The sequence below is a fragment of the Alligator mississippiensis genome, chromosome 4 (assembly GCF_030867095.1).
Source record: "Alligator mississippiensis isolate rAllMis1 chromosome 4, rAllMis1, whole genome shotgun sequence".
Classification (NCBI taxonomy): domain Eukaryota; kingdom Metazoa; phylum Chordata; order Crocodylia; family Alligatoridae; genus Alligator; species Alligator mississippiensis.
Genome location: NC_081827.1, coordinates 221,099,417 through 221,125,204, shown reverse-complemented (window position 1 = coordinate 221,125,204; position 25,788 = coordinate 221,099,417). Strand labels below are relative to the sequence as shown.

Here is a 25,788-nt window from a genome sequence, read left to right as displayed (position 1 = left end):
ATCCTGACAAGATCTAGATACCAGTCAAAATTTGTTACCAGAGTCCTTCACGACAACATGACAGCAACCATCCTAAACAACGGCTTGGACACAGATGCTTTCATTATTACAACTAGAGCCAAGCACCAACATTCTTTTCTATCTATATCACAGTTATTTCACATTTCATTACTGATAGGCTTCTATCTGGGTCAGAATCCAGTAATCACAAGGACAGGAGTCAACCAAGATAACCAACACGAAGATAACCAATGCCTGCATTACTGATCTTCAATATGCTGACAATTGTGTAGTGTGTGCCCACTCAACTGAAGCGCTCCAGGTTACTCTTGATTGCTTCTGTGAAGGATGCAAAATGCCTGGACTTACTATTTCACAAAAACCAAGATCCTTTACCACCCCACCTCAAGCCAAGCAGCTGATCTCCGAATATTCAGCATTTCCCCTACCTGGCTAGCTACCATTCCCGAAAAGTAAATATAGATGATGATATTCAACACCAGATAAAGTCTGCTAGCGCTGCCTTTGGACTAAAATAATGTCTTTGATCATCATAACATCAGGCCCCAAACCACACTTTTTGTCTATTAATATTTCTACCATGCTGTATGGGTGTGAAATCTGGACAAAATTTTGGAAACACCTGAACGCTTTGGAATGTTACCACCAATTATGTCTTTGGAAAATCCTCTGCATCAATTGGAAGGACAGAATAAGTGCCAGCATTCTGGCTCAAGCAAACTTTTACCAGCACTAAAGCTATGTTTACATGGCACCAGCTCCAATGGACAGGACATGTTGTAAGGATGCCTGACAACCAGCATCTCAAAACAGGTCCTATACTTCTAACTTACCAATAGTCATCTCTCTAGGAGTGAGCAAAAGAAGAGATTTAAGGACATTTTGAGGGCCAATATGAAGAAATGAGATATTAACATTGACAGAATATTAATGATGTTGGAAACTCAAACACTGAATTACCTGCAATGGTGCCATAATATATATTAAGGTATCAGTCACTCAAAGCAAACTTGCCTCACAATGGAGCTAGACAGATGAGAGAGACAAGGGGAAAGAGCTGTGACCCAACATTACCAGGCCCCACTCCTTCCTCCCGGAACTATTTGCAATGTCTGCAGTTGAATATGAGGATCTGATTGGTTTCTTCAGCCATCTCCAGACTCACTGAAGACTCCCTATTTATTAGAAGAGTGTCATCCTTGAATCAAGGGACTGCCGATGACAGTATCATACTTAGTACAAATTTTCTGAGCAACAGTGGCAAAACTTCTGTTTTGTGAAGATGAGAGTTTGTAGATTAACAAAAAGAAACGTAGCAAGTTTTTACTGCATATCACTACGAATACACTGCAACTGTCAGCCTAAACTTAATATTTATACCACAAAAATCTTTTCAAAATGACTAGGACTTTCACTTATAAATACATTATAACAGTCTTGAAACTAACCTTTAATGCAGCACAGTCTCTAGTATCATAGACATCTTCTTGGTAATCAAGTGGCATAACAGTGGTCACCTACAGAAAGTACAGAATGACAGAATTGTAACGTCATCATTATTATTTGTACTGGGGTAGTACTTGCAAGTCCCAGTCAGAACTGAGTCCCCATAATATTGGGCAACTTTCAAACAGATAGAAAGATGCTGAGAAAACTTATGGAGCAACCTTGCAAAGATATACGAGTGAACTTAACTTTATAGATATACACCACTCTAAGATAGTTACTGGAGAGGTGTGAACACACCAAGATGCTTAGACTGAGAATATGTAGTGTACTTATAAATTGTATCTGTAGTTACATATACATTGTAACAGGAGGCCCCTACCCTCTGTTATTTTGAGAGAGGAAAGAGACAGAGTACTGGGGCCAGCAGGGAGAAATAGGAAGCCATTGGGGAAAAAGACCTACTCGGAACAAGATGGAAAAGGGAATAGCCTACAGGGGCTGGGCTCCAGACAGTATGTTAAAGAGGGACTGCAGCAGAGCTGAACAGGCTGCCTGATTAGGAGAAGTTGGCTATAGAGTTGAGAGCTTGCTAACTGAGAAGCAGGCTGCTGACAGAAACCTATAGATCGCTTAATGAGAAACTCATGTCTGGCATTGTGAAGCAGGGGTCAAGTGACCAGAAGGGGGTGTAGTTTGGAAATGTATAGGGTTGGACTGTAGGTGAGAGAGTCATTCTAGTCCTAAGAACTGCAGTAAGATGAGCCCTTGTGAGACCAGGCTGAGATAATGAGATCCACAGAAAGATTAGGTACCCCAGGTAGCTGGCAGGGAAAGAGGAAGATTGTCTCTGTAGTGAGTATATGCGGATGGGCTAGTGATTTTTGTTTAAGTGTTTTAATCCATGGTTTTAACTGGAGATTTAGGTGTGGCTACAAGGGTTGGTGGAAGGCACTCAGTGTAGGGGTGCATTGACAGATTTTGGGGGCCAATACCAATAGCCGATTTTTAAGGAGGCATATTGGCTTATACCGATCCGATTTCTGATACAGCTGTGTGCAGCTGGTAAGTCTGTTGTGGTGAAAGGGGCACTGGGGGGGGGGGGCAGATCAACACCCCCCGTGGTGAGGGAGGGAGTGGGGTTGGGGTAGGCGTTGTCCAGCCAGGACGGGGTGGGTGTGGGACAGAGCTGCAGCTTGTCCAGGAGGCGCGGTGGGGGCAGGAGGAGACGGCTCCCACTGCTGCTCATCCAGGAAGGCACCGGGGGGGGGGGGGGGGCGGGGGCGGGGAAGAAGGTGTGTGGCCCTGGATTTGTGCTGGCCAGGCCAGGCAGGCTGCAGTGCTGCGCTCATAGCAGGCGGTGGCAGCACTGGGAGGGGGGGCTATGCAGTGAGGAAGCCGTAGTCCTCTCACTGCAGGGGGCTTTGAGCTACGCCCCCATGCCCCTTCCTTCCCCTTCCCTTTTCACCACTGCAGGTTTACCAGCTGCGCACATGCATGGGGCATGTATCAGCAAAATTATCAGTCACACCAGGCCAATTTCCGATATAGTCAATTTTCTTTATAAATCAGTGCTGATCCGATATTGGACTGAGTTAGAGGTACACCAATGCATCAGTGCTTTAAATCCTGCAAGGGCCAGGGGGGGGCAGAGGGCTGAAGACTGAGGGTAGCAGCCAGCAAGGGTAAGAGACTGACCAAGGGTGAATGAAGGTGGGCTGAAACCATCATTTGGGCCAACAGGTTCATTAGTGCCAGCAGGGTATCATTAGTGCCTGCAAGGCATGAGGGGTCTAGGGCCCAAGACACTGAGGCAGGGCTGGTAGGTCCAGAGGCAAGAGGGATAGCAAGGCAGAACTAGTGAACCCAGAGCTGAGAGAAAATTGAAGAAGAGTAATGCCTTACACAGGCAGGAACTAGGGTCAGAACTCAGCCACACAGTGGATGAACAGGGCTAAATTAGGCACCCAGGTCTTACTTTGGACTCTGGTGGCAGCCTCCCATGTTTATATTAAACATTAAGGTATGGCAGGTGAGCAAAGGGTGGAGCCCAAGAGCCTAGCATAGGGAAGACAGGGTCAGAGTGGCCCCTAGGAGGTGCCCCAGCTGTCCCCTGGAAGGTGGGGGGGACTGTCACATACACCTTCCTCTATCCAGCAGAATTTAGATCCTCACCAAATTTAAAAATATTTTAAAATCAAAATATAGGATAGGAGTAGAGACTAAACTAAACTAATTTTATTTAAGATTATTTTAAATTGAGAAATTCTGATTGGACTCCAGTTCTTTCTTTGCCCAGGTACAAAATTTTACATACAAGCATTTTCTAGATTCTTTGGGTTAAAAAAAATTCTTTGCCTGCCTATGTCCTTAGACCAACATGGCTACAACCTACACCCCTTTTTCTAGATTCTTCTTCTGTTCAAAGAAGAAGATAAAAATTATTTGCCTGATGGTTTAATTTTCAACTGAATCCAAGTTGAATCCAATAGGGGTATGGAATGTTTTCTGGATGGAGCTAAATTTAACTTACAGAGTTATCATCACTCCACTGCCAAGTTCCTAGAGAATCTGGATCCCTCTTGTTCAGTCCAACCCATACCCATCGATCATTGCTGTAAATAAAAACAACGACAACAAATCTTAGCACAAGATTTCATTAATTTTAGTTAAGAGCAATCTGAATAATTTATAAAATCTTTCTTCTAACTGCTGCTAAGAATGCAAGAATCATGGGCCCCAAAGGAAAACAAAAGTGTGACAGTGGACCACCAGGGAGGACACTTGTCCCAGAAGAAAGGAGTTCTTGAACCCAGGAATGTTTGTGTTTCACAAGAAAAAGTCTTTGGATTAAAAAAAACAAACAAACAACCCACCCTGGAAAGAACCAAGGAAGAAGGGGGCAGAATTCACATCTCTCCCCTCCTCAAGGGCCCAACTATAAGGCTAGAGAATCAAGCTTCTTCCTGCTTTCTTTGTTTCTGACCCTCTGACTCTGGCATTCTTAGCTGCAGAGTAGCCCAGGCTCAGTTCAGACCCAATGCCTTTTAAGCATGTAGGACTCAAACAAGGGCATTTAAACCTTTTTTGAACTAGGATTTTGGTTAGCAGGAAAAAATATAATGATCTCTTGGCAAATATTTTGCCCATCTCTAACAATGAACTTCCAATATCAGAATTTATCAAGGTCCTTGTTTTTTGCTCTGCTATAATGATATTAAATTAAAAATACAAGTGGAAGCACCAAAGAGTCTAAAATACTCTGTATCTCTCTACAGGAAACCTTCTAAACCCAACATTTACATTCTTCTAACAACTAAATTGCTTCCGGCAATTTGCCCTGAGGATTTTATTTTTCTACAATTGTCCATCTCTGCACAGTTAATCAAACACTCTCTGCCATAACCCAGAGCTTAGAAAAGTTTAAGCAATCTATCACCATAGAGGAACAAACCTACTAATGAAAACCCTTGAAAAACGTATTTCAGAAGACTTCGTAGTAATTACTTGAGGGAACAGAGCAATTTCTAAAATCTTTCAACTTTTTGGTTTGCTTTTATTTTTTGAAAAAGATTCCAGATTTAGAGTTTCCTCAATTTAATTCCCGATTTATATTACCCTGACTTTATATTATTTATATTATGACTTTGTCTGACTTGGCATCTATGTCAATGCATATTTCCACTCGTCCTTTAAGGCAGCTCAGACACAAACGAATCTCATTCAACAACTGATCCACTGTTCTTGATAGCACTTTGAAGAGGCACCTGTACACTGCAGCCAGCACCAACCATACCTGGCACCCCTCAGAGCCACTCCACACAACCCATAGCAAGAGCAAGGAGTGGCTCTGGGGGTCCCTGCATACTCTGGTCAGGTGGGGACAGCAGTGGGACCCCCTTCCTGTCTCCCCCAATGGCCCTGGGACTCCAGCTACAGGAAGCAGCTGTGCAGGTTACTGGGCTCTGCAGGGGACAGTAGTAACAAATGGCAGCAGAAAAAGGAGATGCAACTGAACTGCCATACCCCTGGATCCAACCCTGATTGTGACATACATTTACAAGGCATTCTCTGGTACAGAAACCCTGAAATACAGATGTGCATTAGTACTCCATCCCCGCTGCAGCTGCTATTGTATCACGGAATCTACTGATACAATAGTGACATTCTCTGGTTGCACATTTTTAAGACCTGTGTGGTAGAGTGCACCAGTGTTCCAGGGCTATAAACTGGATAGTACAGCTCTTTATGGTGGTTAGAGTAACAAGATTAGATCATATACTACTGTAGCACAGAAGGAACCTAAAATGGATTCAGTCTCTGCTTGATCAAGGACTCAGACATGGCAGCCTGAAGGATTCTAAATCTGATGTTCTGGTGCTGAAGACTTTGCACGTGGATGATGAGGACTCATACAGAACTAGCGTTTGGTAAATGTTGCTTAATATGATGTATAAATTTTTCTCCCCCATCTGCACAGTAGCACAATGCTGTATGAACCATGGATAATATGCAACAGGAATGGGACTTACTCTTTTCTAAAGTTCTGATTGCTGGAATAGAAAAGGGAATTTCTGTCTCTCATATGTAGACAGAAGAAAGATCCTATACAGTATTCAGAGCATAAGTGAAATCATATTTAAGACCTTTAACAATCTAGCAATTAAGGGATGGGAATACAGAACAAAATAGTTATGGCATATGTGAGCCAGCTCCAAAACTGTGCTATTTAGATCAGATTATGATCAGTTTCTAAAATCTAATTTCAGCTGCTGAACTCTACAGTTTAGGGGGTGGTAAAAGACCCTGCATGTAAAAGTGAGAGCCAATAAGCCAGGGATTAAGACAGGGGTGGGCAAAACACAGTCCATGGGCCAGATCCAGCCCACCAGGCCATTCTATCTGGCCAGCAGGGCCCCTAAAAAAAACCTAGAAAATTTATTATTATTTTCCTGTGGCTGCCTGTCAAAAGTGACAAGGCACCAGCAGCAGCAGGATGCACGAGGAGCCAGTGGCAGGCAGCAGCAGTAGCAGCAGCAAGACCTGCCCAGCCCTGCCCCACTCTTAGTCCCCAACCAAAAGCTTCTGCCTAGCAAAGGCTTCTGGCCTGCTGACCCTGGGGCTGTTCCCTGCCTTTCTTTGCCTGAGAGGGAAACTCATGTAAGTATAGGACTTGGGGGGGAGGGGAGTTTGAGGATCACCAGCCCAGGAGCCAGCCCAGCCCAGCTGGCACCACACAGCTCCCAGCTGGATCCTGCTGCACCATGAAATCCCGGCCCTGTAGACGGGAGCCATGTTCTGCCAAAGCAGTGGGCAGGGGAAGGGAAGCAGCAGGGGAAAGGCAGTGGTGGCGGTGGGGTGGGGTGTTAGTGGCAGCAGGCAGGAGTGTGGGGTCCCAGGGCCAGGGCAATAGGAGCCAGCTGGGAACCATGGGGGCTGGGCTGGCTCCTGCTGTGGTCCACAGTCCCAGCTTTGCAGCTGGGTACTGCACACTGGTGAGAGATGCCAGCTGATTCTGTGCTGCACCATAAGGTTCCCAGCTACAATGCAGAGACCTGTGCAGTGCGTCTCAGAGCTGGTCGGCCAGACCCAGTGGTACTCAGTTCCCATGCCATCAGGCCAAGATGGGAAGGGCCAGGCTGGCTCTGTACGGGTCCTGGCACTGCAGCACGGAACTGTGCCATATGGCAGAGCTGGTTGAGAGCCTCCTGACACCACACAGTTCCTGGCAACATGGCACTGAGCCAACCTGTCCCATCCTGGGACCCATGAGTCATGAAGAACCCAGGCAGACCAGCCCTGTGGTACACGATTCCCCGCTGTAACACCGGGACCTGCACAGAACCAGCCTGGCCCAATGGTGTGCTAGTGCCAGGAGCCATGTGGAATCCCACACCATCAGGCTGGGCCAGCTCACAGGGTTCCTGGCACTCTAGCCAGGAGCTGCACAAGAAGGCACAGAGCCAGAGTCCCACGAGCCCAACCTTGCAGCCAGGAACCATGTGGTGCCTTCCCTCACACCCCACATCCATACACATGGACACACACACAGACAAGCACCCACAGTCCCCCACAAAACCCATACCCACACACCAACACCCCCCCCCCCAAAAACCTCATACCCACCCACCCACCCATACCCTCCTCCCCACAATGTACAAGAGTAAGATTTCACTTCAAGCTTTTATGCAATCACCTCTACATACACATCAAAACACACAAATCAGGACAATTTTTTTTTTAAATAAAATGTTATTGTAGCTGTGTAATTTTTAGTATACAATTTAGTTTTTTTGTGGGTTGGAACACAGTAACTCCTCCTCACAAAAGGAGTACTTCTGGGGTAGGGGAGGGACTTTCAGTGGCAAAAGGTCAGGGATTAGGGGCAGGACTTCTGGTCCCAAGATGGCAGCTAGAGGGTGGGGCACCTGTTGAGGGGCAGGGCTACCCTTGCAGCCCTCAACAGCACACCAAAACTTGTTAAGCAGCCCTCCAGTCAAAATAATTGCCTGCCCCTGGATTAATGCCACAGTTCCTTATAAGGCATCTTGAGCTCTATGGAAATACACACACCTGCCTCTCAGATTTTAGCCTTTCCTTTTCTGAGGCCTCCTGAAGCAATAAAAATGTAATTAGTGGCATTACTGTCAGCCATGCAGCTTATTATGATTTTTTGCTGCAAACATTGGTGCCTGAAAGGGTTGACTCCTTCCCTGGACCATGCCCTGAGATGCACCCATTCTACACAGGAGACAGCAGTAGCAGTCTGTTGGAAGAATATCATTCACAGTAAACTTCCTTTCTCTTCATGCCGAAGTCTACACAGGTTGGCTCCTTTACTCACTATGCAGCCAGAACATTAACCCTTTGAGGACATATGTACAAAGGTAGCCTAAATATATAAATATTGTTCTGGTGATTTCCTGCATTTTGTTAGATAGGTGATTGCCATGTAAAACTAAGAGATAATTAAAATATGTTAGCTAAAACCAATCAAGACTGGGTGAACAAGGTCATCTTGTATTCTTTGACTAATTCATACAGGACTAAGTTTTTCACATATTAATTCTGAGTATGTGGGAATCAGATAAGACTACTTAGTCTTAGGAACTGTTTCTAAACATATATTCTGGTAACATTGCCTTGTTCTGTCATATAACCTGAGAATATTTTTAAGGTTCTTTGAAGAAACGTTTTCAGAACTGTTGAAAACAACTGAGAATGGCCAGTTATTTCCTTTCTAGTAAGGTATAATATTTTTCAGTGAGACTTAACTTAATTCAAGCTGCCATTCTCTAGATCTGTTTTATACTAGCTATATATCTAGAGAACATGCACACTAAATACTTTGACTCCTTTAGAATTTGATCAACTACACCTCTGCTTCAAGTTGGTCGCTGCATCCCTAGCCAAGTAAAGAAGCTAACTTATTTCATGACACCTAACTAACTTAAATCAGAGCACGTGTGCTGCCTCTTTCCCTTCAAGGTAAAATCTGAGTGTATAAGCAGGCAGACTAGCCTTCTCTCTCTGTCCTGTGCCAAACAGAAGACCAAACTACCTTTATCAAATGCTTACATCTCAATGAGTCAAAGGAGGGAGGGATAAGGGAAAAACAGTGAGGCATGTTTCTTCCTAAATTAAAACCACTTTATCATCATCATGTTAGGACAGACTGTGATTGAATACAACCCAACAAAATATTTCACAGATTAGTCATTTCTGCTAGAATGTTCTTTCTCTATTAGCCAAGTTCGTTTTTGCTGAAAAATTATTTTGTACTTTTTTATAATGAGTTTTTGTTTACAGCTAAGCTGCATATCTCCCGATTGCTGAAATGTTTGTTTATATAATCACCAGCCCTGCATAATTTTAAGATGTAAAGCACCAATTAATAGCTCCATATAAATATATTTAAAGAATAATAAAAGGCTGCTAGTCTTTGGAAGCACTATTAAAGATTTAACACCTCTACAAAAGAAATAATAGAGTTCTTGATCAATATTCTCTTTGTCTTGTGTTAAAGTTGAGTGCATACAGCTATTATTATTGACTACATAAGTCCAAACACTAATAAATTCTACTCAAGCATTTATTAAGTTGTCACTGTGCCAGGCTAAATTTAAGAGTTCTAGAACATTAGAGTAGCAATAATTAGCATCATGCATTAATGCAGTCTTTGCAAATAGTAAATCTTCACCTTTGGACTCCTAACAAAATAAATATGGCTATTAACTATAATTAATCCTGGATAGCTAGTGAAGAAATATCAAATCTGTAAAGCAGTATTAAGGACTATACTAAAAACAGGGAAATTAAAAGAGAAAAAATTTTAATTACATTTCATAGTGGATCAAGAATAGAAAAACAAAATCTGCAGTAGTATAAAAATAAAAAAAAGACACAGCATCTACATACAATGAACATGTGTGCTACACTACATTTCAGGGACATGGGTAAGCTACAGTAGCAAAGAAGTCACAAGCACCTTTTTATGGAACATACAGTCTATTTATAAAGCATGTTGATGTCCTGTTTTCTTTTATTAGTATAAACATTGGCTAGATGGTTTTCATTGTTTGTAGATTTCTAAACAAAACAAATGGAATTCTCAGTACTGCCAGTCATGAGCTACTAACTTTGAAAATTGCTGACAAGAGACTGTATATTGGGAGCTTTTAAACAAATCTCAATGTAGTTTGTGAAGGAAAACGTAAAGTTTGGTGCAGCTGGTTGGCAGCATCAAGTTTAAACTGGCAAGGGTTTTGAACAGCTAAGCTGTCAATCGAAAACCTTATTATGGATCTGACATCATAACCATGATATAGCACTGCTTCTCAGTGACAGCTTCTTTGACAAAAATCCAAGATTCATAAATTATGTAGCATTTCATTTTTTTATACCAGAGAGACCAACACACTCATCTAATGTCTGTATAGTGTTATCGCAGTTATGCCAAGTGGAATGTGTGCCAGCCAGATTGCTGGATGGCATATTATTCACTGATTACATTTAACCACCCACCCCCACAAAAAAAAAAACAACAACAAAAAAAATAACCAAAAAAACCCCCAGAACCTAATTTAGGCAGAAAGCATCTTGTGTGTAAAAAAATGCAGCTTACTTTAACATTTTAATAAAACACTATTCCTACAGTAAGTTTTTTCAAGTCAACCAGAATGCAGCAGTCAAGAACATGGAACAACTGTCACTCTGCTATGCCAAAATTCAGCAGAAGGAAGCAAACATTTTATAAAAACAACGTAGATTTAAAGTCATTTTAAGTAGGAAACTGAAACCAAGTGTCTTTGCTTTGTCTCTACATTTCTATGATGCTGAAAAACCATTGCTCAAACTGTGTTCCTCTGACACTCATGTCATGTCCAGCAGATTGATTGCCATGACATAGCTCTCCTAATTGACTCAGCAATCTGTGAGGTGTTCAGTGAAGCATTTGGGCAAACCCCTGAACTTGACTGCCAATTAAATGTTGGATGTCTCCTTGCTACACACTGCTAACATGCAAATATTTTGGATAAGACAGCAATTAAGGTAGCCTTTTGACACAGTCATGAAACATTTAAAGGAACACAAATGGTGAAATTAACAGGCATTAAATCTAATCCTTTTGAAATCAATGAGAGTTTTGCCATTGATTACAATGCAGCCAGGATTATATTTAAAAAAAAAAACAAACAAACCCCCCCCCTTTTTGCTACCACTACCACAACAAAGATGACGACTGAAAAACGTTACTGCTTTATTTAAAATCACTTATCCTATTTAAGTAAGTAAGTAGAATTTTGTAAAATTGGTTTAAGTGAAATCACTACTTCTTTGCAATTAAAAATAAATGGCTGCTGAGACTGACTGCCTCTTCTTTGTGTGAGATTTAATCAATCTCAAAAGCCATTTATTGTGAATGTTATAAAGCATTTTCTACTTCACTGAATGTTTTTCAAAATGCAGTGTTGTCTTTTTCTTGACTACCTATTGATATACACCTTAGGGATATGTCTAGAATGAATTCCAAAAGTGATCAAGGACAGTCCAAAACATGTCATCAGCTCTTCATAGATCTGACTTATTTGGAAAAGGGTTGGCAGCTTGTTAAATAGAACCAAACTGACATAAGACTGAAGTCAACAGAAGCCATACCCACTTTTCTCAAGCTAATTCTGCCACTGCTTCATTTCAGTTTCATTCTTGAATGGACTTTGATTAGTGAAGATGTCATCTACCAAATAAGAAGCTATTAAGAGTTAATCATTTGTCAGTTACACACACAGGTGCAGATCCTGTTCTTCCTAGTAAGGTTTTGCCACCACTAGCACAACAAGTGTCTGCTTCAGTCCTGCCCCAGTGTTTATGTATTTTATTCAATGACTATTTAATAAAAATACATAAATAAAGATTTCTCTCACTGGCAAGGGAATGTCCCTCTCCAACTATAAAGGCAGATTTCCTCTGGCTTGTTCTCATTCTGGCTCATGGCTCTTGTATTCCTTTCTGCTAGAGGGCCAGATTCATCAGGAGGAATGGACGATACCCTCCAACCTGTCTAGCTTAATGCCCAATATTTAGAGCATGTTCCTGTGAAGTGCTCAAGTTAATTGGGTCCTAAAACCCTGGTCTCTGATGTCCACAGCAAGTACCCTGACCATTAACCTACTGGGCAAGTCCTCCTCCTTCTGAAGGCAGGGTAGATATGCACCTTATAGATTAACTAAATAAGATACATCTAGAGCACAAACTTTCATGAACCTCCTTCTCTGCCCACGATTTCAGCATCAAGCTGTCTTTTTGCATATTATTCTCCATCTGAGGAGGTGAGAATGCCTAAGGATATTGTGTGCTTCCCAGATGTAACCGATTAACAGCTAAGCTTATCCAGAGGTAAACTTCTAAATGGCTGTTCTGAATTGTCAACAAGCATGCAGAGTAGGCTATGAGTACAAATAGCTGATCATGTCTAGTGGTGGAAATTTCTCAGAAATGTTTCTGGGACAGCATGTAGTACAGGTGGTTTGCCTGAAACTACCCCTTCTCTCCCTGCTCCTCATGCCTTCCCCAACCCAGGGCAAGAGCCTGGGGAAGGCATAGGGAGCAGTGGCTGTTCCAATTCTCCCATTCCCATGGGTAGTGGAGCAGCAAAGTCTGGCTCCCTGTGCTTCTCCAAACTGGGGACATCCTGGTCTGGGGAAGGAATAGGGAATATTTCCCAGCTACTCCATTCTCCTCATGTAGACTGGAATGGAAGGATATTAGAAGCAGGGCAAAGCCCCTTGTGCATTCTCCAGAATGGGAACTTACCAGAACATAGAGGAGTCAAGCAACAAGCAGCATACAAGTGTTCAATTTCTCTCTTAGGTGCCAACCTGGAAGATCTTTCTCCTGGAGGGAGCATCTTTCCTCCAGAAGAAACTGAATTAATTCTTGCATGCTCCTACTTTCTATTGGAAAAGGGGTAACTCTCCCAGTAGAACCAACACCTGTATATTGCCTAAGGCTGTGTACATGCATTCAAATGATCTGGGAGAATTCTCTCAGGTTTTTTCTCCCAGTAGAACTTACCTGGAGAGCCCTGTACACACACTGGAGCTAGGCAGCAAACAGCCACCAGTCCTAAAACTAGCCTGCTAGGGGGTCCCAGAGCTTCAAGTACTGCAGTCTGGAGGGTGGAGGGGGGTGGGGAAGGGAAGTGTCTGCCCCATGCCCGGGTCCTCTAGCCCCTAATTGCCCATGCTATGTCCAGCCCAGTTGCAGAAAGGTAGGAAGCTGTCCTTCTCAGCAGCAAGTGCTGTAGTCTGGGCAGGGATCAGCTGGGTCCAGGTTGGGGTGAGCAGGTCACTCAGTTTCACTCTGACCTCAGCGAACCCCAGGCTCTTCGGGTCACAGCAGGTAGGGTTGGCTCCGGTTGAAAAATCCAGGAGCAGAACATCCTCCCCCCTCCCCCCGAGTGCTTTGACACTGGGTATTCAGGGGGGGTGTTCTGCTCCCTGCTTGGCTGGGATTGACACAGTCTCCCTGGACCCAAGAGGGTGGGGGAAGCAAGGCAGGGAGCAAAGCTTGCTGCCATTCCAGAGAATGGCTCTGCAGCTTCTCTCAGATGTGTCCCTGTACAGATGTCCAGGTCTCCTGAGAGCCATTTCACTTCAGCCATTTCAGATTTGTTTTTCTCCCAGAGCAGACATTTTTGCTCTGAAAGAAAAACACATGAACATCTATACACTTGTGGTTTCTCCTAGGAGAAAAGCAAAACTCCAAGGAAAAACTGAACATCTTCACATAACCCAAGTCTAGTTACTTAAGGATCTTTCCAGGTAAAAAAGGGGAGAACCATAAATCTAGATGTTTTAACACTTTAATATAGTGGAAGAGGATCATGTTTACTGAGTTGTAAACCAAAATCCCTGTAAGTGTTACTTCTACCTCTTGGATGTAGGAAAGATCTGGGCCAAGATGCATTGCATTTTAGACTTCAACATATGGGATCAAAGCCTATGTAAACTCACCAGCAGCGCTCTGGATTTACACTAATGTGCAATGGAAATCAAATAATGGGATTTCCAGATAGTTACCTGATTATGTCTCTTAGCATAGAATGGAGTTCCTTCATTTCTTCATGGTGACTAAAACTAGGGAGATGCCCTCCTAGTGCTTCACAGAATCTCTCTGCCTCTTCCCATGTCCTGGTTCTCAGCACTCTCTCTCTATGAAAGAACTTTACAAAGAAACCAAATTACTATTAAATTCACTTGCATGAGAAAACTGCAGCATTTTTAAATCATTGTTGTGTGAGATAAACTATTTCTCTTAAGGGAAACCTTCCTTTTGGACTGTATATATACTTTCAGCTTTAATTGCAGGAATAGTTGAACTCTCTGAATTTTGGCTCACATTTGACAGTCAAGGGAAGTGAGGCTTTCCATTCAATTTGATGGCATTTCTCTATCTGTTTACATGTACTGCAGTAATATCTGAAAACTATATCTAGTCAACTTCACATATTCCAGGAATGTTCTACATATCAATGTGAAGAACCCTTAAGATTTTTAGAAAATCAAAATAACATCTGCTCCAAAACCAAGCCCAGAGGTGCTGAAAGCAGATGCAGGTCTCTAGCACCCTCTGCTGCTGTCTCCTTATAATCACAGGTAGAAGCTTACTACAGTGCTGCCCACTTGACCTGAACAGACCAAGACTGGTCTATCACTAACTACACAAGCCAACTTTCCCTCCTCTCCACTACTCCAGCTAGTTCCCAACTTCCAGATACTCCTCAGGTAAAACTCTACCTCCCTTATCAATCAACCACCTCCCTCAGCTGGACCTCATTCTCCCAATGGCTAGTTACTCTTCATCTAGCCCCTGCTCCTCCATTTCAGCTAACCCCTTCAGACAGACCATTTCTCTCCTTTCCCTTCTCAACTATCACCAGCTGATGCCAGCCAGGATCATCATCCACACTCCAGGCAGGCTCTGCTGGCCAGGGCCATACTTCAGCCAGATCTCTCCAACTGAACCCAAGGTGTGGGCAATTATTTGGGCTGGTGGGCACCTCGCCCTCCAAATCCGGATCCAGCAGCTGCTGACTGCACTCACAGCTGCCCCGAACATGGATGGCAACTTCGGGGTTGGGGTTCCAGGTGCAGGGGACATGCTACAGCTGCAGGTAGGTTTCTTGCTTCTGCTTCCATACTTGTGGCAGTCTCAGCTGAGAGAGAGAGTGCATACACACAGCACACTGGAAGTAACCCTGGCTGCTTGGCACCATGTGAATGTTGGAGCCAGAGCTGCTGAGAACCCATGGGCCACATCCATTTACTTGGCAGGTGCCTGTGGGTTGGATCCAATCAGTTAGCAGGCTGGATCTGGCCCACAGGCCATATGTTGCCCATCCCTGCATTATCTTCTTCAGACCAGACCCTTCTCCCCCAACTCTGGTCATTCTAGCAGGTCTCCATTAGTACTCATAAGCTGGATAATGCATAAAAGTTCAGCCTATGTGAGCATTAAAGTGTGTTACCCTCTAATTTTTTTGTGTCTCAAGTAGGAACTTCATCCTAAACAGTGAATCCAGAAAGAGCAGCTCTAATTTAATTAACCATTCTGCTTCTTACTTAATTTGATTCCAAGATGTTTTTCAGGAATTTTTTAAATACAAAAAAAAGTATTAACATCTTATATATCCAAAGTCAACAAAGGCATTCTAGCAAACACTTTGACTCTGTAAGTCAGCCTTTTTCTAGCTACCTTACAATAGCAAATACGTTTTCAAAAATGTGCTTATATTATTTAGTAGGTTTAACTCCTTATTCCCCTCCCATTCAGACTGGGGGCAGAAATCAAGTTTTCCCTGAGAGAATATAAAGAAAATGTTAGGTGGGGAAAAATCGGCACCAATAAAAGGAAAATTGACATTAGTCGGCAATCAGCCTTTTTTTGCCTGATGTGGCCAATAGTGTAGCTGATAAATGTCTTGTGCATGCATGCAGCACACAGGAAGCCAGGAGCACAGACCAGCAATATGGTGAGCATCAACCAGCTGGTAAGTCTGTTGTGGGGAAGGAGCAGACCAAGGCCCCTGCACTGAGGGAGGGAGTTGGGTTGAGGTAGGTGCTGCTCAGCCGGGCAGGGTGAGACATGGGAAGGAGGTGTGGCTTGTCCAGGGGGCACGGGGTTGGGGGTGGCTCCTGCTGCTGCACGTACCCTGGGAGGACATGGGGGGGCATGTGCCTCCCAGAACCGCGAGCAGGGAGAGGGTGGGCTGCTGCTGCGGGCAGCTGGGCCGGGTCTGTGCTCAGGGCAGGTGGCAGCAATGCTGGGAGGGGGGCTACAGCCACCCCAAAATTTCCCATAGCCCCGTGTCCAGCACCATCACTACCACCCCCCCACCCCTGAGCACAGCCCTGGCTCAGTCCCACCACCAGAAATAGCCCGGTGCCACCCCCAGCCTGCAGCAGCAGCCCTCCCTCGCCCTGTGCACAGATCTTGGGGGCACATGCCCCCCATGGGGGTGTGCAGTGGAGGGAGCCACCCCCCAGACAAGCTGCAGCTCCTTCCTGTGCCCCACCCCTCCTGGGCAGCACCTGCTTCTGGCCTAGCGCCAGCCCCACTCCCTCCTTCACCATGGAGGCCTCGGTCTGGTCCCCCACACTCCACCCCTCCCCTCTTCCCCCTCAGCCCACACTTACCAGCAAGACGCTGCTCTCCATGCTTCTGGGCCACATATCAGCAATCAGATTAGTATTGGCCAATACGGCTTGTTAAAAATCGGCCATTGATAAATCGGCCAAAAAAATCTCTATCAGTGCACCCTGAGAAAATCCATTTCATGCCTCAGTATAAAGCTAGGCAGTCATGCCATGGTACATACACTTCCTGCTCCATGGCATATGATGAGTAGGACTTACCTAAATTGCAGTGAAAGTGTTCTGCACAATGGCTTCTTTAATTATGCTCTTTTTACACCTGCCTCCCTCCCTCCACTGAAGGGCCCTGGCAGTCCTGCCACTTGCTGCTCATAGGCTAGGAGACAGAAAACATGGTTTAAAAATATGCCATGGTTTTTGCCTCCTGGCTGATCAGTGGCAGGGCCACCAGGGTCCCTTGGCCAATCAGTGATGGGAGACAAAAACTGCAACGTATTTAAAAACTGTGGTTTTTGCCTCATGATCAAATCAACAACAAATGGCAGCGCTCCTTGGCCAATCAGCAGCAAGGGGTCTTGTGGCAAAAAGAGCAAGATTAAAGGAGCCACTGCACAGTGCGCTTCCGCTGTAATTTAGATTAAGTCTCCTGAGCAGTGCCAGGTTAGCAGGGGCAGAGAAGTACAAGTTGCCCCCTTGAAAGGATAGTGCAGCTGCTGCTCTAGCGTGTAGTATCTAAAAGCAACCAGAGGAGGGTTATTCAAGTCAGCAGGAATTCTGATTGGCTCCAAGTGAAGTACCTCGTTCATCACAACTTAATGCCAAAACACAGGTTACTAATCTAATCTCTCTTTCGCAGACACACGGTAAGAGAGAGTAGGCAAGAGGGATGGCAATAAAGCCATTTAAGAGGGATAATGTATTACCTTATAGCAGGCAAGGCCTGATCCATTTTGCCATCCAGGAGGACACTGATCAGTTGGCTGAGGCAGTACTTTTGGCTGTTTGGGTGGCCCAATATTTTTTTTGCAAATAGAAAAAGCTTTAAATGTTTTACAGTCCTTGGTTTCCCACTTTCCAAGGGATTTCCCATTTGACATTGCCACACATCCTCCTGAAAATGCTAAGATTTGAGGGAAAAGAGAACATTTTGAAATCCGATAACTAGATTTTCAAAGTTCACAGACTCTCAAACAGCTTGTTCATGCAAGATTAAGAAATGTACTTTAACATATCATTTTTCTTTTCTTAATTGTTAGACCTTACCTGGCTGCAATGAATTCCAGTTTGTATATGTCACAGCTTCATTTTCTTCCCCATCTACATTGCCCCAGGTATACCTTCCTGAATGACTGATATCTTGTAAGCCAATCCAGAAGTATTTTGCTTCAACTTTACTATATTTTCCAATCAAACTGTTTATAAATTCTTGCTCAAATCTGTAACATTCACAATGATGTCATATCAATATTTCAATTATCAAATCAGTTGGAAAACTAAGGATAATCTCACCTAGATAAGCCTAACTGGTTCTGATAGATTAGGTATATTATAATGGTTTTAATTTGTATGCAGCTTGAACTATCAAAGCACTAACAGTTGCTAACAGCTAGGCAGATGGCAAGCTGAGACTATTAATGATATTAAGTAAAACAGTAATACTTGTTTTACTGTTGTTAGGCCATGTAAACCTGGTTTATTAGCTCTTAGGGAAGGAACTCTGCCCTAAATCACTTGTCTGTACAGTGCCTAACTGAAGAGGACTTTTGTCCTGCATTGCATTTTCCAGCATTACTATAATACAAATAAATAAATAGGGCTATACTGTACCTATTCATTACTGTAAGATTGCACTGGGCTCCAAATGATACTTCACTGTTACGAATGGTATAACAGTAGTCTCCATGTCTCTCCCACCCCTAGAAGTTTAGAGAATTAAATACCTTTACTATTTTAAATACCAGATTATAGCTAGTAACTTTCCAGCTCTGCAGAAAAAAAATTTCTGACTATTTCATATCTATGCAATGAGATACTGTTAACAAGACAAAAGCTTGGAGTGCTATAGAATTCATACACTAAACCAGAGAATAAATAATATACCAAAGAATAGGACACCACTGTCTTATTTCTACATCTAATAACCTTATTTTGAGTAAAGACCACTAGATCAGACCCAATATCCATTGTTACCAGTAAAGCAAGGAAAGTAGATGTAGCCACAGGAATAACGCACACCGTAACATAAGCAATATTATGCAGAGAGAGTACTGTCAGTTGTAGGTATTAGGATGAAATTCTAACATCATTAAGGTTAATGGGAGCTTTGTCACTGGCTCTCAAAGAAGCTGGTGTTAAAAAAGGGGTCACTGCTTTAAAAAAAAAAACCAAACGATTTATATAAAATAATATAAAAATGTAGGCATTTATGTTACTAGTCGGTTTGATAAGGTGTTTCTCCTTACACGTCTGGTGTGGTTTTAACTCCATGACTCTTTACCGATGTTGCTGTGGAGCACAGGAACTGCACTGGCTAACATGGGGTAATGATACTGACAGACTCTGAAGTAACAGAGTCCAAGTACCCTAGGGCTGTGTAAAGAACAGTGATTGAGGGTGAGGATGTTTTTTCCTGCAGGCATTATGTTACATTAAGAATAAGTTTTTAAAATTCCCTAGCTGTCTAATAATACCATCCCTAAGTTAGTAAAATGGCCTTTTTAGAAATAAAATTTTAAGAATCTATAACATACATTTTGGACTCCCCCCCGCCACTCAGAAAACAAACAGGTTTTGGTCATGGCTTTCTAATCTAATCCATTTAATTTCTATGTACTGTTTACCAAGCACACCATGAATGCAATCTGTGTGTTGCAAAACATATGCATGAAAATGGTGAAATACAATGAATAAATAATACAAAAACCAAACAAATGGAATTAATTAGAGCCCATCTTTTAAAACCATTTTGGGTTTTTTTGTTTTTTTATAGTCTAAAGATACTACAGCTTACATTTCAGCCTACTTACTAGTTTCACAATATTTTCTCTGATCAACAGAGTAGTAACAAGAACAGAAAAAAAGATGCATCCTGGTAAAACAAGGACTATGATATTTTTATTAATTCTTTTAAAGTTAGAATTCAATTAAGTAGACATAACTAAAAGAGTGAAGAGATTATTTTACGCAAAATGTTTAACAGACCTAAGATTAAAAGACACAAAGTTTTTAGTTGTGAATAATTACCTCTTTCAGGGAACAAAGTCTATCAGATTTTGTTTCATTCAAAATCTCTCCTTTTTTCATGCACACGTACTTGAACTTCTCTTCACAGGATTTGATTCTCCACCGGCCCAACTGTCACAAAGATGGAACAAAGGAATTTAAAAAACAAACAAAACAAAACAAAAACAAACAAACAAAAAAAACTTTAAAACATTTTAAAATTTAGTCTTTGTCCAGGCTTTGCTTTAAAACTATGTATTGTCCCTCATTATAATGTAGACACAAAATAATTAAAGTTGTTGGACATGATTCCAGAATTGATCTGCTCCTTTACAAAGGTAGGAGTCTTCTGGCCCTACAAAAACCCATTCCCAAGTACCCTAAATGTCAGGGTACTGTGGTATCCCTCATTCTACCTCACCTGATCTTTGTCTAGCTCTTCCAGACATAGCACTCACTGCAGTTTCCTTTACATTTCATGGACTCTCATTTGCTTTGAGATTGTTTAGGCCTTTTGTGACCCACCTTGAAAGCACCAGGTGTATTGATTGCTAGATTAGCGATGTTTCAACAGCATGGATTACTCCATCAGACCCTTCCTCTGTGCCTTGACTCCCTGTTCCCAAACATGCCAGATCAAGGGCAATCCATGTCATTATTTCAAATGTATTTGTAAAAGTCTTGTTTGAGAAAACCAAACTTTTGGATTTCACCATCAGAAACGATGGTTAAGATGAGTGTGAAGAAGTCTGGATATTCCAAGAATTGAGAGAACCTGCAGCCATGTCCTACAGCCCACGGCCATTTCACCAATCCTGCCCCAAGATTCCACAACTCCCTCAATCAGTTTTCTTCAGGGAGGCCTTCTTCAATGTGCTGGAGGCTCACTCCAGTTATTCAATAGTCTTCAGTGCCATCTTTGTGGTGGTTCCTCCCTTTTGCCTCCTGTTCAGCCATTCTGTCTTATTTCAAACCAAATTCTCTTCTCCCTCCACCACCTACAACATCTCTCCACTGCTTTTCACCCCAAGGATCTCACTACCCATCGTTGAGACATTGGACCAGAGCTACTCATAATACTGAGAATCCCTGCGGCTTGAATCTTTTGCATATCTTTACCTGTCCCCCTGCTTGGATTATTGTCATGCAAAATATAGTAAGAGCTATCACTACGAAGGTAGAGCAGAAAAATAAAAAACCCACAAAACCTGAGGAGCAACATGGATAGCAACTGGCTATCCAACAACAGTCAAAGCAGTCATAGAATCCGAGAACTGTAGCCAATGCTTTATAATCCTTGCAGCCCAAGACACATACATAGTGCCCAGTTTTCATGTCTAATTTCATGAAGTCTGCTGTTTTGGGAAAAAAAAGCAATCACACTTTTAAACAAAAAAAATGCTTTCAATCTCTATATTTTTCTATTAAAAAAAATTATTGGGCTGTCTTGATTTTCTCTTTCAGCCTCCATACATGTATGCTGTAGAACACTTCATCCACTGTGACTGAAAGAATACTGTGTTCCTACCTGTCCCGAATATGATACACAGTTCGGAGTGCTGTTAAAAGGAATGTTTGGTTCATTCTGATCCCAGTAAGTGAAAACCACTTTGGATCCATCAGACCATTTAAACAAAGCTGGCATATCTTCATTCATGAGACCCAGCCACATTTCCTCTTTAGTTTCTGTAAGTTAAAGTGGGGACAAAGATACAACTTCAATAGTTGCAAAGGAATATTAACCCAAGAAATATGAAACCAGTGTGTAAAAGAGTCCAAGAGCTACAAAAAGCCTGCAACTTTCTCAGATTATTTGCAAATGCCCCTTTCTTGCAATGAAATCATAAAAGTTTGACTAGCACAGTGCATTTTTTACCATGCTGTTTCTAAGACCCCCCCCTCCCAGATGCACACTACATTTATGTAACTAATTACAGCATCCTATACATTCAACCAATATATGGCACCATAAATGGAAAGCCAGCCACGGTCTGTATGACACTGAATGTGTTGTGTTCTAGGTTGGGGCTGCCCAAACTCATGCCAACAGTCAGCTGATTATTGGCATCAACTGGGGACAGGCTGGCTCTGGAACCAGACTCTGGTTTTGTGGACAAAACAAGCAAGTGGTAAAAATATATTGCCATCTGGTTTTAAACATAATTAAATATAAGCTTTAAAAATAAATCAAGCACAAGCAACCCTACAATACAGGAAGCAAGAAAACAAGAGGTTGAGCTTCTTTTCGGGCTAGTTCCTCAGTTGATATGCATTCATCTAACTCAATGGAAGTTAATGCAATATTATCATTGAAATCAATAGAGCTAGGCACTTATACAAGCTGAGGATTTGGTCTTGTAGCTCTATCTAAACAGCTGCTACATTAATTTATAGTCTGACAAATATTAATTTTGCTCTTCCAACACAGCCAATATGGAGGAATTGAGCCAGCAGTACACTCAACATGAGAATCATGATGAATTTGTGGTATAGGATAGGGCACTGACCGACTGGCTCCTACAATTTCCATGTTAAAAAACTACAGCCCTAGACCCTGGTCCTTTGTATTAAGTATCCAAACTTACCATTTTGAAGCTTTGTAACAATCAATTCAACTTCTGCTAAAGAATGTATGCTGATGAGGTCACTGTTTTTTGCTTTGCAAAACTGATCTGCTCCACTCCAGGAAACCTGGTTATTTACCAGCATATAGCAAAACCCATGGTGTGGGAGCCAGCCTGAATCGCACCGAGTCTCCATGTATTTCCAAACATCTGAGACTGAAGAGGCTGTGGATTACATGCCACATGAGTTACCAGAATACCATATAAATTGAAATTTGTAAGACATTTTGTTGCAGAACATTAAAACGTCCAAGAAAAAGCAATCAGAAGGTGTTAATTCAGTTGGGAACTGTTATCCTCCTGCTCTTTGTAAACTTCTGGTTCTGAAGTACAGTCCAACTCCATTCCCATGTCACAGGAAGCATACAGAAAAGGCACTAATGACTACCACCAGTTTGTCAAATTGACAAATATTTGTCAAACTATTACAAAAATTATGGGCAGATGTCATTTAAGAAATGTTGACTTTCTAACATTATAAAACATAGTTTAGGTTCTAACACAATAAAAGCTAACGATCAAGTTATAGTAAAACATTTAAAGGCTTGTGACTGTCTAGTTTGTCAAGAGGGAAGATTACTCTATGGGGATTAGTAAAATTTAGGGGTACTAGTGAAGAAGCAAAGAAATATAATTAGTTTGCAGTGGAAATGAAAAGTTGGGCATTAACTTAGCTGTGATGCAAAGAAAAGGTGTGTTTTTTTCCTGAAAAACACTCACATTTTCCTTGCAAGTATATTTAAGTACGCAACTTAGAAGTGAGAAAGCAAAGCAAGTTGTTTTGTTCTGTGCATACTGTATCCTCTTGCTCAGGCTCAACTATTTGAATTTGGAAGGCTTTCATTTTTACTGTAAGTCATTATTTATGTATATTATAGTATCACTCAAAGGCCCCAATTGTGAAAACAGAAGAAGTCACAGGCCTGACTTTGAAGAGCTACCATCTGTTCCTCCTAAGGAACCTTCCTGTAAACAACCTCCATCTTCAATGAGGTTTAGACGGACTAATTGAAAACAAAGGGATTTTAAAACACTTTAAAGTCTTTTCTATTTTCCAGTTATTTTGTGAAAGAAAGGTTGATTCTTATTACTTGGTAATCATTAAAATGTGTTGACTTACATTAAACATGCCCTTCACTTTGACAAGTTGCCTCTGTTTCCTGTACACAACATACACATTTATTACAATATTATTATACCGAAAGTTAACCTGCAATATTATTACTATACAAGTTAACCTGCAGTTATTCACTTTTTTAATTTTTAAAATTAATTAAAAAAAAATCAATCTTTTACTATTATCTTTTTTCTTTAAGTTTTACTTATGTTTTAAGCTTTATTTGGATGGAAAATGGAATTTAATTAAAGAGAGAATTCCAGGTTCCCAGTTCTGAACTCAATTCAAATCCTGCTGAAAAAAAAAAAAATTATATTGGGTTCAATGGACTTGGATCCAGGTTCCTATGCTCAATGTACCTAGACCCTGCTACTTCGGACAAAAATGGGATTTAAGGAGGATCTGGAGGAGTGAGGGTGCATGAAGAATGGGATAAGCAACTGGTAAAATATGGAAGAAGGCAGAAGCTGAAAATGGGAATATGCAACAGAAAGGACAGTAGCGCCAAGGGAACTAGAAAAAGGAGGGAGTGAGTAGGAAAAGATGGAGTTAATGCTCCTCATTAAAAACAAAAAGCTTGAACTTGATGTGGCAAAAGACAGGAGGCCAGCACAAACAGCACTGGGAGAGCATTTCTGACGTGATCAGAATGAGGAATGATCACCGATTGGAGGTGATCACATCATCGTTGTATGTTAGCATATAAATTCTTTGACCAGAAAACACAGATATGCAGGGATGCATTACCTGGCAATTCTGAATTTGTATTGTTGAATGGTTTCCTGCAGATGTATGGAAGTGGAGTATCACAGTGGAAACTTTGCCACTGACCAAAGGTAGCATCCATCGTTACACAACTTGACCCACCCAAAGGAGATGAATTTTGCATGTCTTGAGAGAGAAACAAGTACTTGTAAGAGTGCAAGTTTTATAGACAGTACAATTATAATGCTTCTTTTATGTCATGTTTTTCTGATACAAGGATAATAATACCTTGCGCTTCTCAGGTCCTTCCATTTGAGGATCAAAATGCACTGTGCAGTCCCTTACCCTAGTTTGCATAGGAAGTTTTCTAAACAAGCCAAGAAATCCTGGCTCCCAGTACTATGCCTTAACCACAAGACCATGCAGAATATTCTATTAATACTAAAACTAAATAACATTTGAAACTACAATACAAATTCGTTTAACATTACCTGAAAGGAAAATAATTTTCCTGTGCATTTTTTATAGCAATTCAGCTACAAATACCTGATTTCATGATAGTGGAATTCTGTATTTGGAAATCACAGTTACAATTCTTTAGACTCTTTCAAAAACACATTACAGACAGTTTTACTCCTGATTAACACTCTGTGCTACTTGGAAACTTCTGTCAAACAGTAATTTAATTTAGTTTCTTGATGAAAGACTCATTCCTGCAGACTTAGAAGGTAATGAGAATTTTGCTATCAACTTCAACAAGAAGTGGATCCAGATATATAACTTATTGAGTTCAGCCAAGGGAAGATCTAGGGGAGATGCAACAGTGCAAATATATCCTCACGTTTGCCACTTTCCCCAACTGATCTGGGTGCAAGGGAGACCCAGAGCTACTCCTGCTTTGCTCCAGCCATAGCTATGTGGGTGACAGTCACAGCAGTGGATGATATAAAAGTTCCTCTTTCCAGCACCTGCTCCCTCTCCACCCCTCCCTGTAGGCTTCCCCTGCTGGCCAGAATCAGGTGCTGGAAGCAAGAACCTGAGTGCTACTGCTGCTGTCCCTGTCACACAGAGCACCCCAGAGCTGCTCTTGACCTACTCCTGCCCTGTGCTCCTGTCCTGCAGGGAGCAGCAGTGCACAGGTTCCTCTTTCCACAGCTCCTCCTGGATACCTGTGGGGGAGGAAAGGCAGACAAGGAGAAAACATTAGAAGGAGGAAACTGTGCCCTGCAGCTGCTGTCCCTAGCTGAGTCTGGGGCTCTGGACAGCTGCTCCCTGGGATAGCAGCAGTGGTATCAACGGGGGCCAGGTCTCCACACCCTTTCTGTACCTGCTCCCTACTTAGCTCCCCAGTGTCCCCTATTGACCTGGGGGAATCCAACCACACCTCAGTGCAGCACCCTCATGCTCTGAGGGGCAGTGTGCCACACCCTCCTTTAGTAAATCCTGGATCTACATTTTGGTTAGGCTTCTGTTACCTGAAAGTTTTTAGTTTTGAGCT

The 25,788-nt window shown here is 42.3% G+C and overlaps 1 protein-coding gene across 1 annotated transcript in view; it reads right to left on the bottom strand.

Moving 5' to 3' along the window:
- LY75 (lymphocyte antigen 75) overlaps positions 1–25,788 on the bottom strand; it is a 135,115-nt gene that overhangs the window by 87,297 nt on the left and 22,030 nt on the right. The window contains exons 6-15 of the mRNA XM_059726274.1: positions 24,333–24,476; positions 22,430–22,633; positions 21,373–21,530; positions 19,866–19,976; positions 18,450–18,538; positions 17,886–18,058; positions 17,546–17,742; positions 14,049–14,191; positions 4,001–4,082; positions 1,470–1,538 (exon numbers count right to left, since the gene is read on the bottom strand). Of these exons, the coding sequence (XP_059582257.1) occupies positions 1,470–1,538; positions 4,001–4,082; positions 14,049–14,191; positions 17,546–17,742; positions 17,886–18,058; positions 18,450–18,538; positions 19,866–19,976; positions 21,373–21,530; positions 22,430–22,633; positions 24,333–24,476 (1,370 nt within the window). The remainder of the gene's footprint in view (positions 1–1,469; positions 1,539–4,000; positions 4,083–14,048; positions 14,192–17,545; positions 17,743–17,885; positions 18,059–18,449; positions 18,539–19,865; positions 19,977–21,372; positions 21,531–22,429; positions 22,634–24,332; positions 24,477–25,788) is intronic.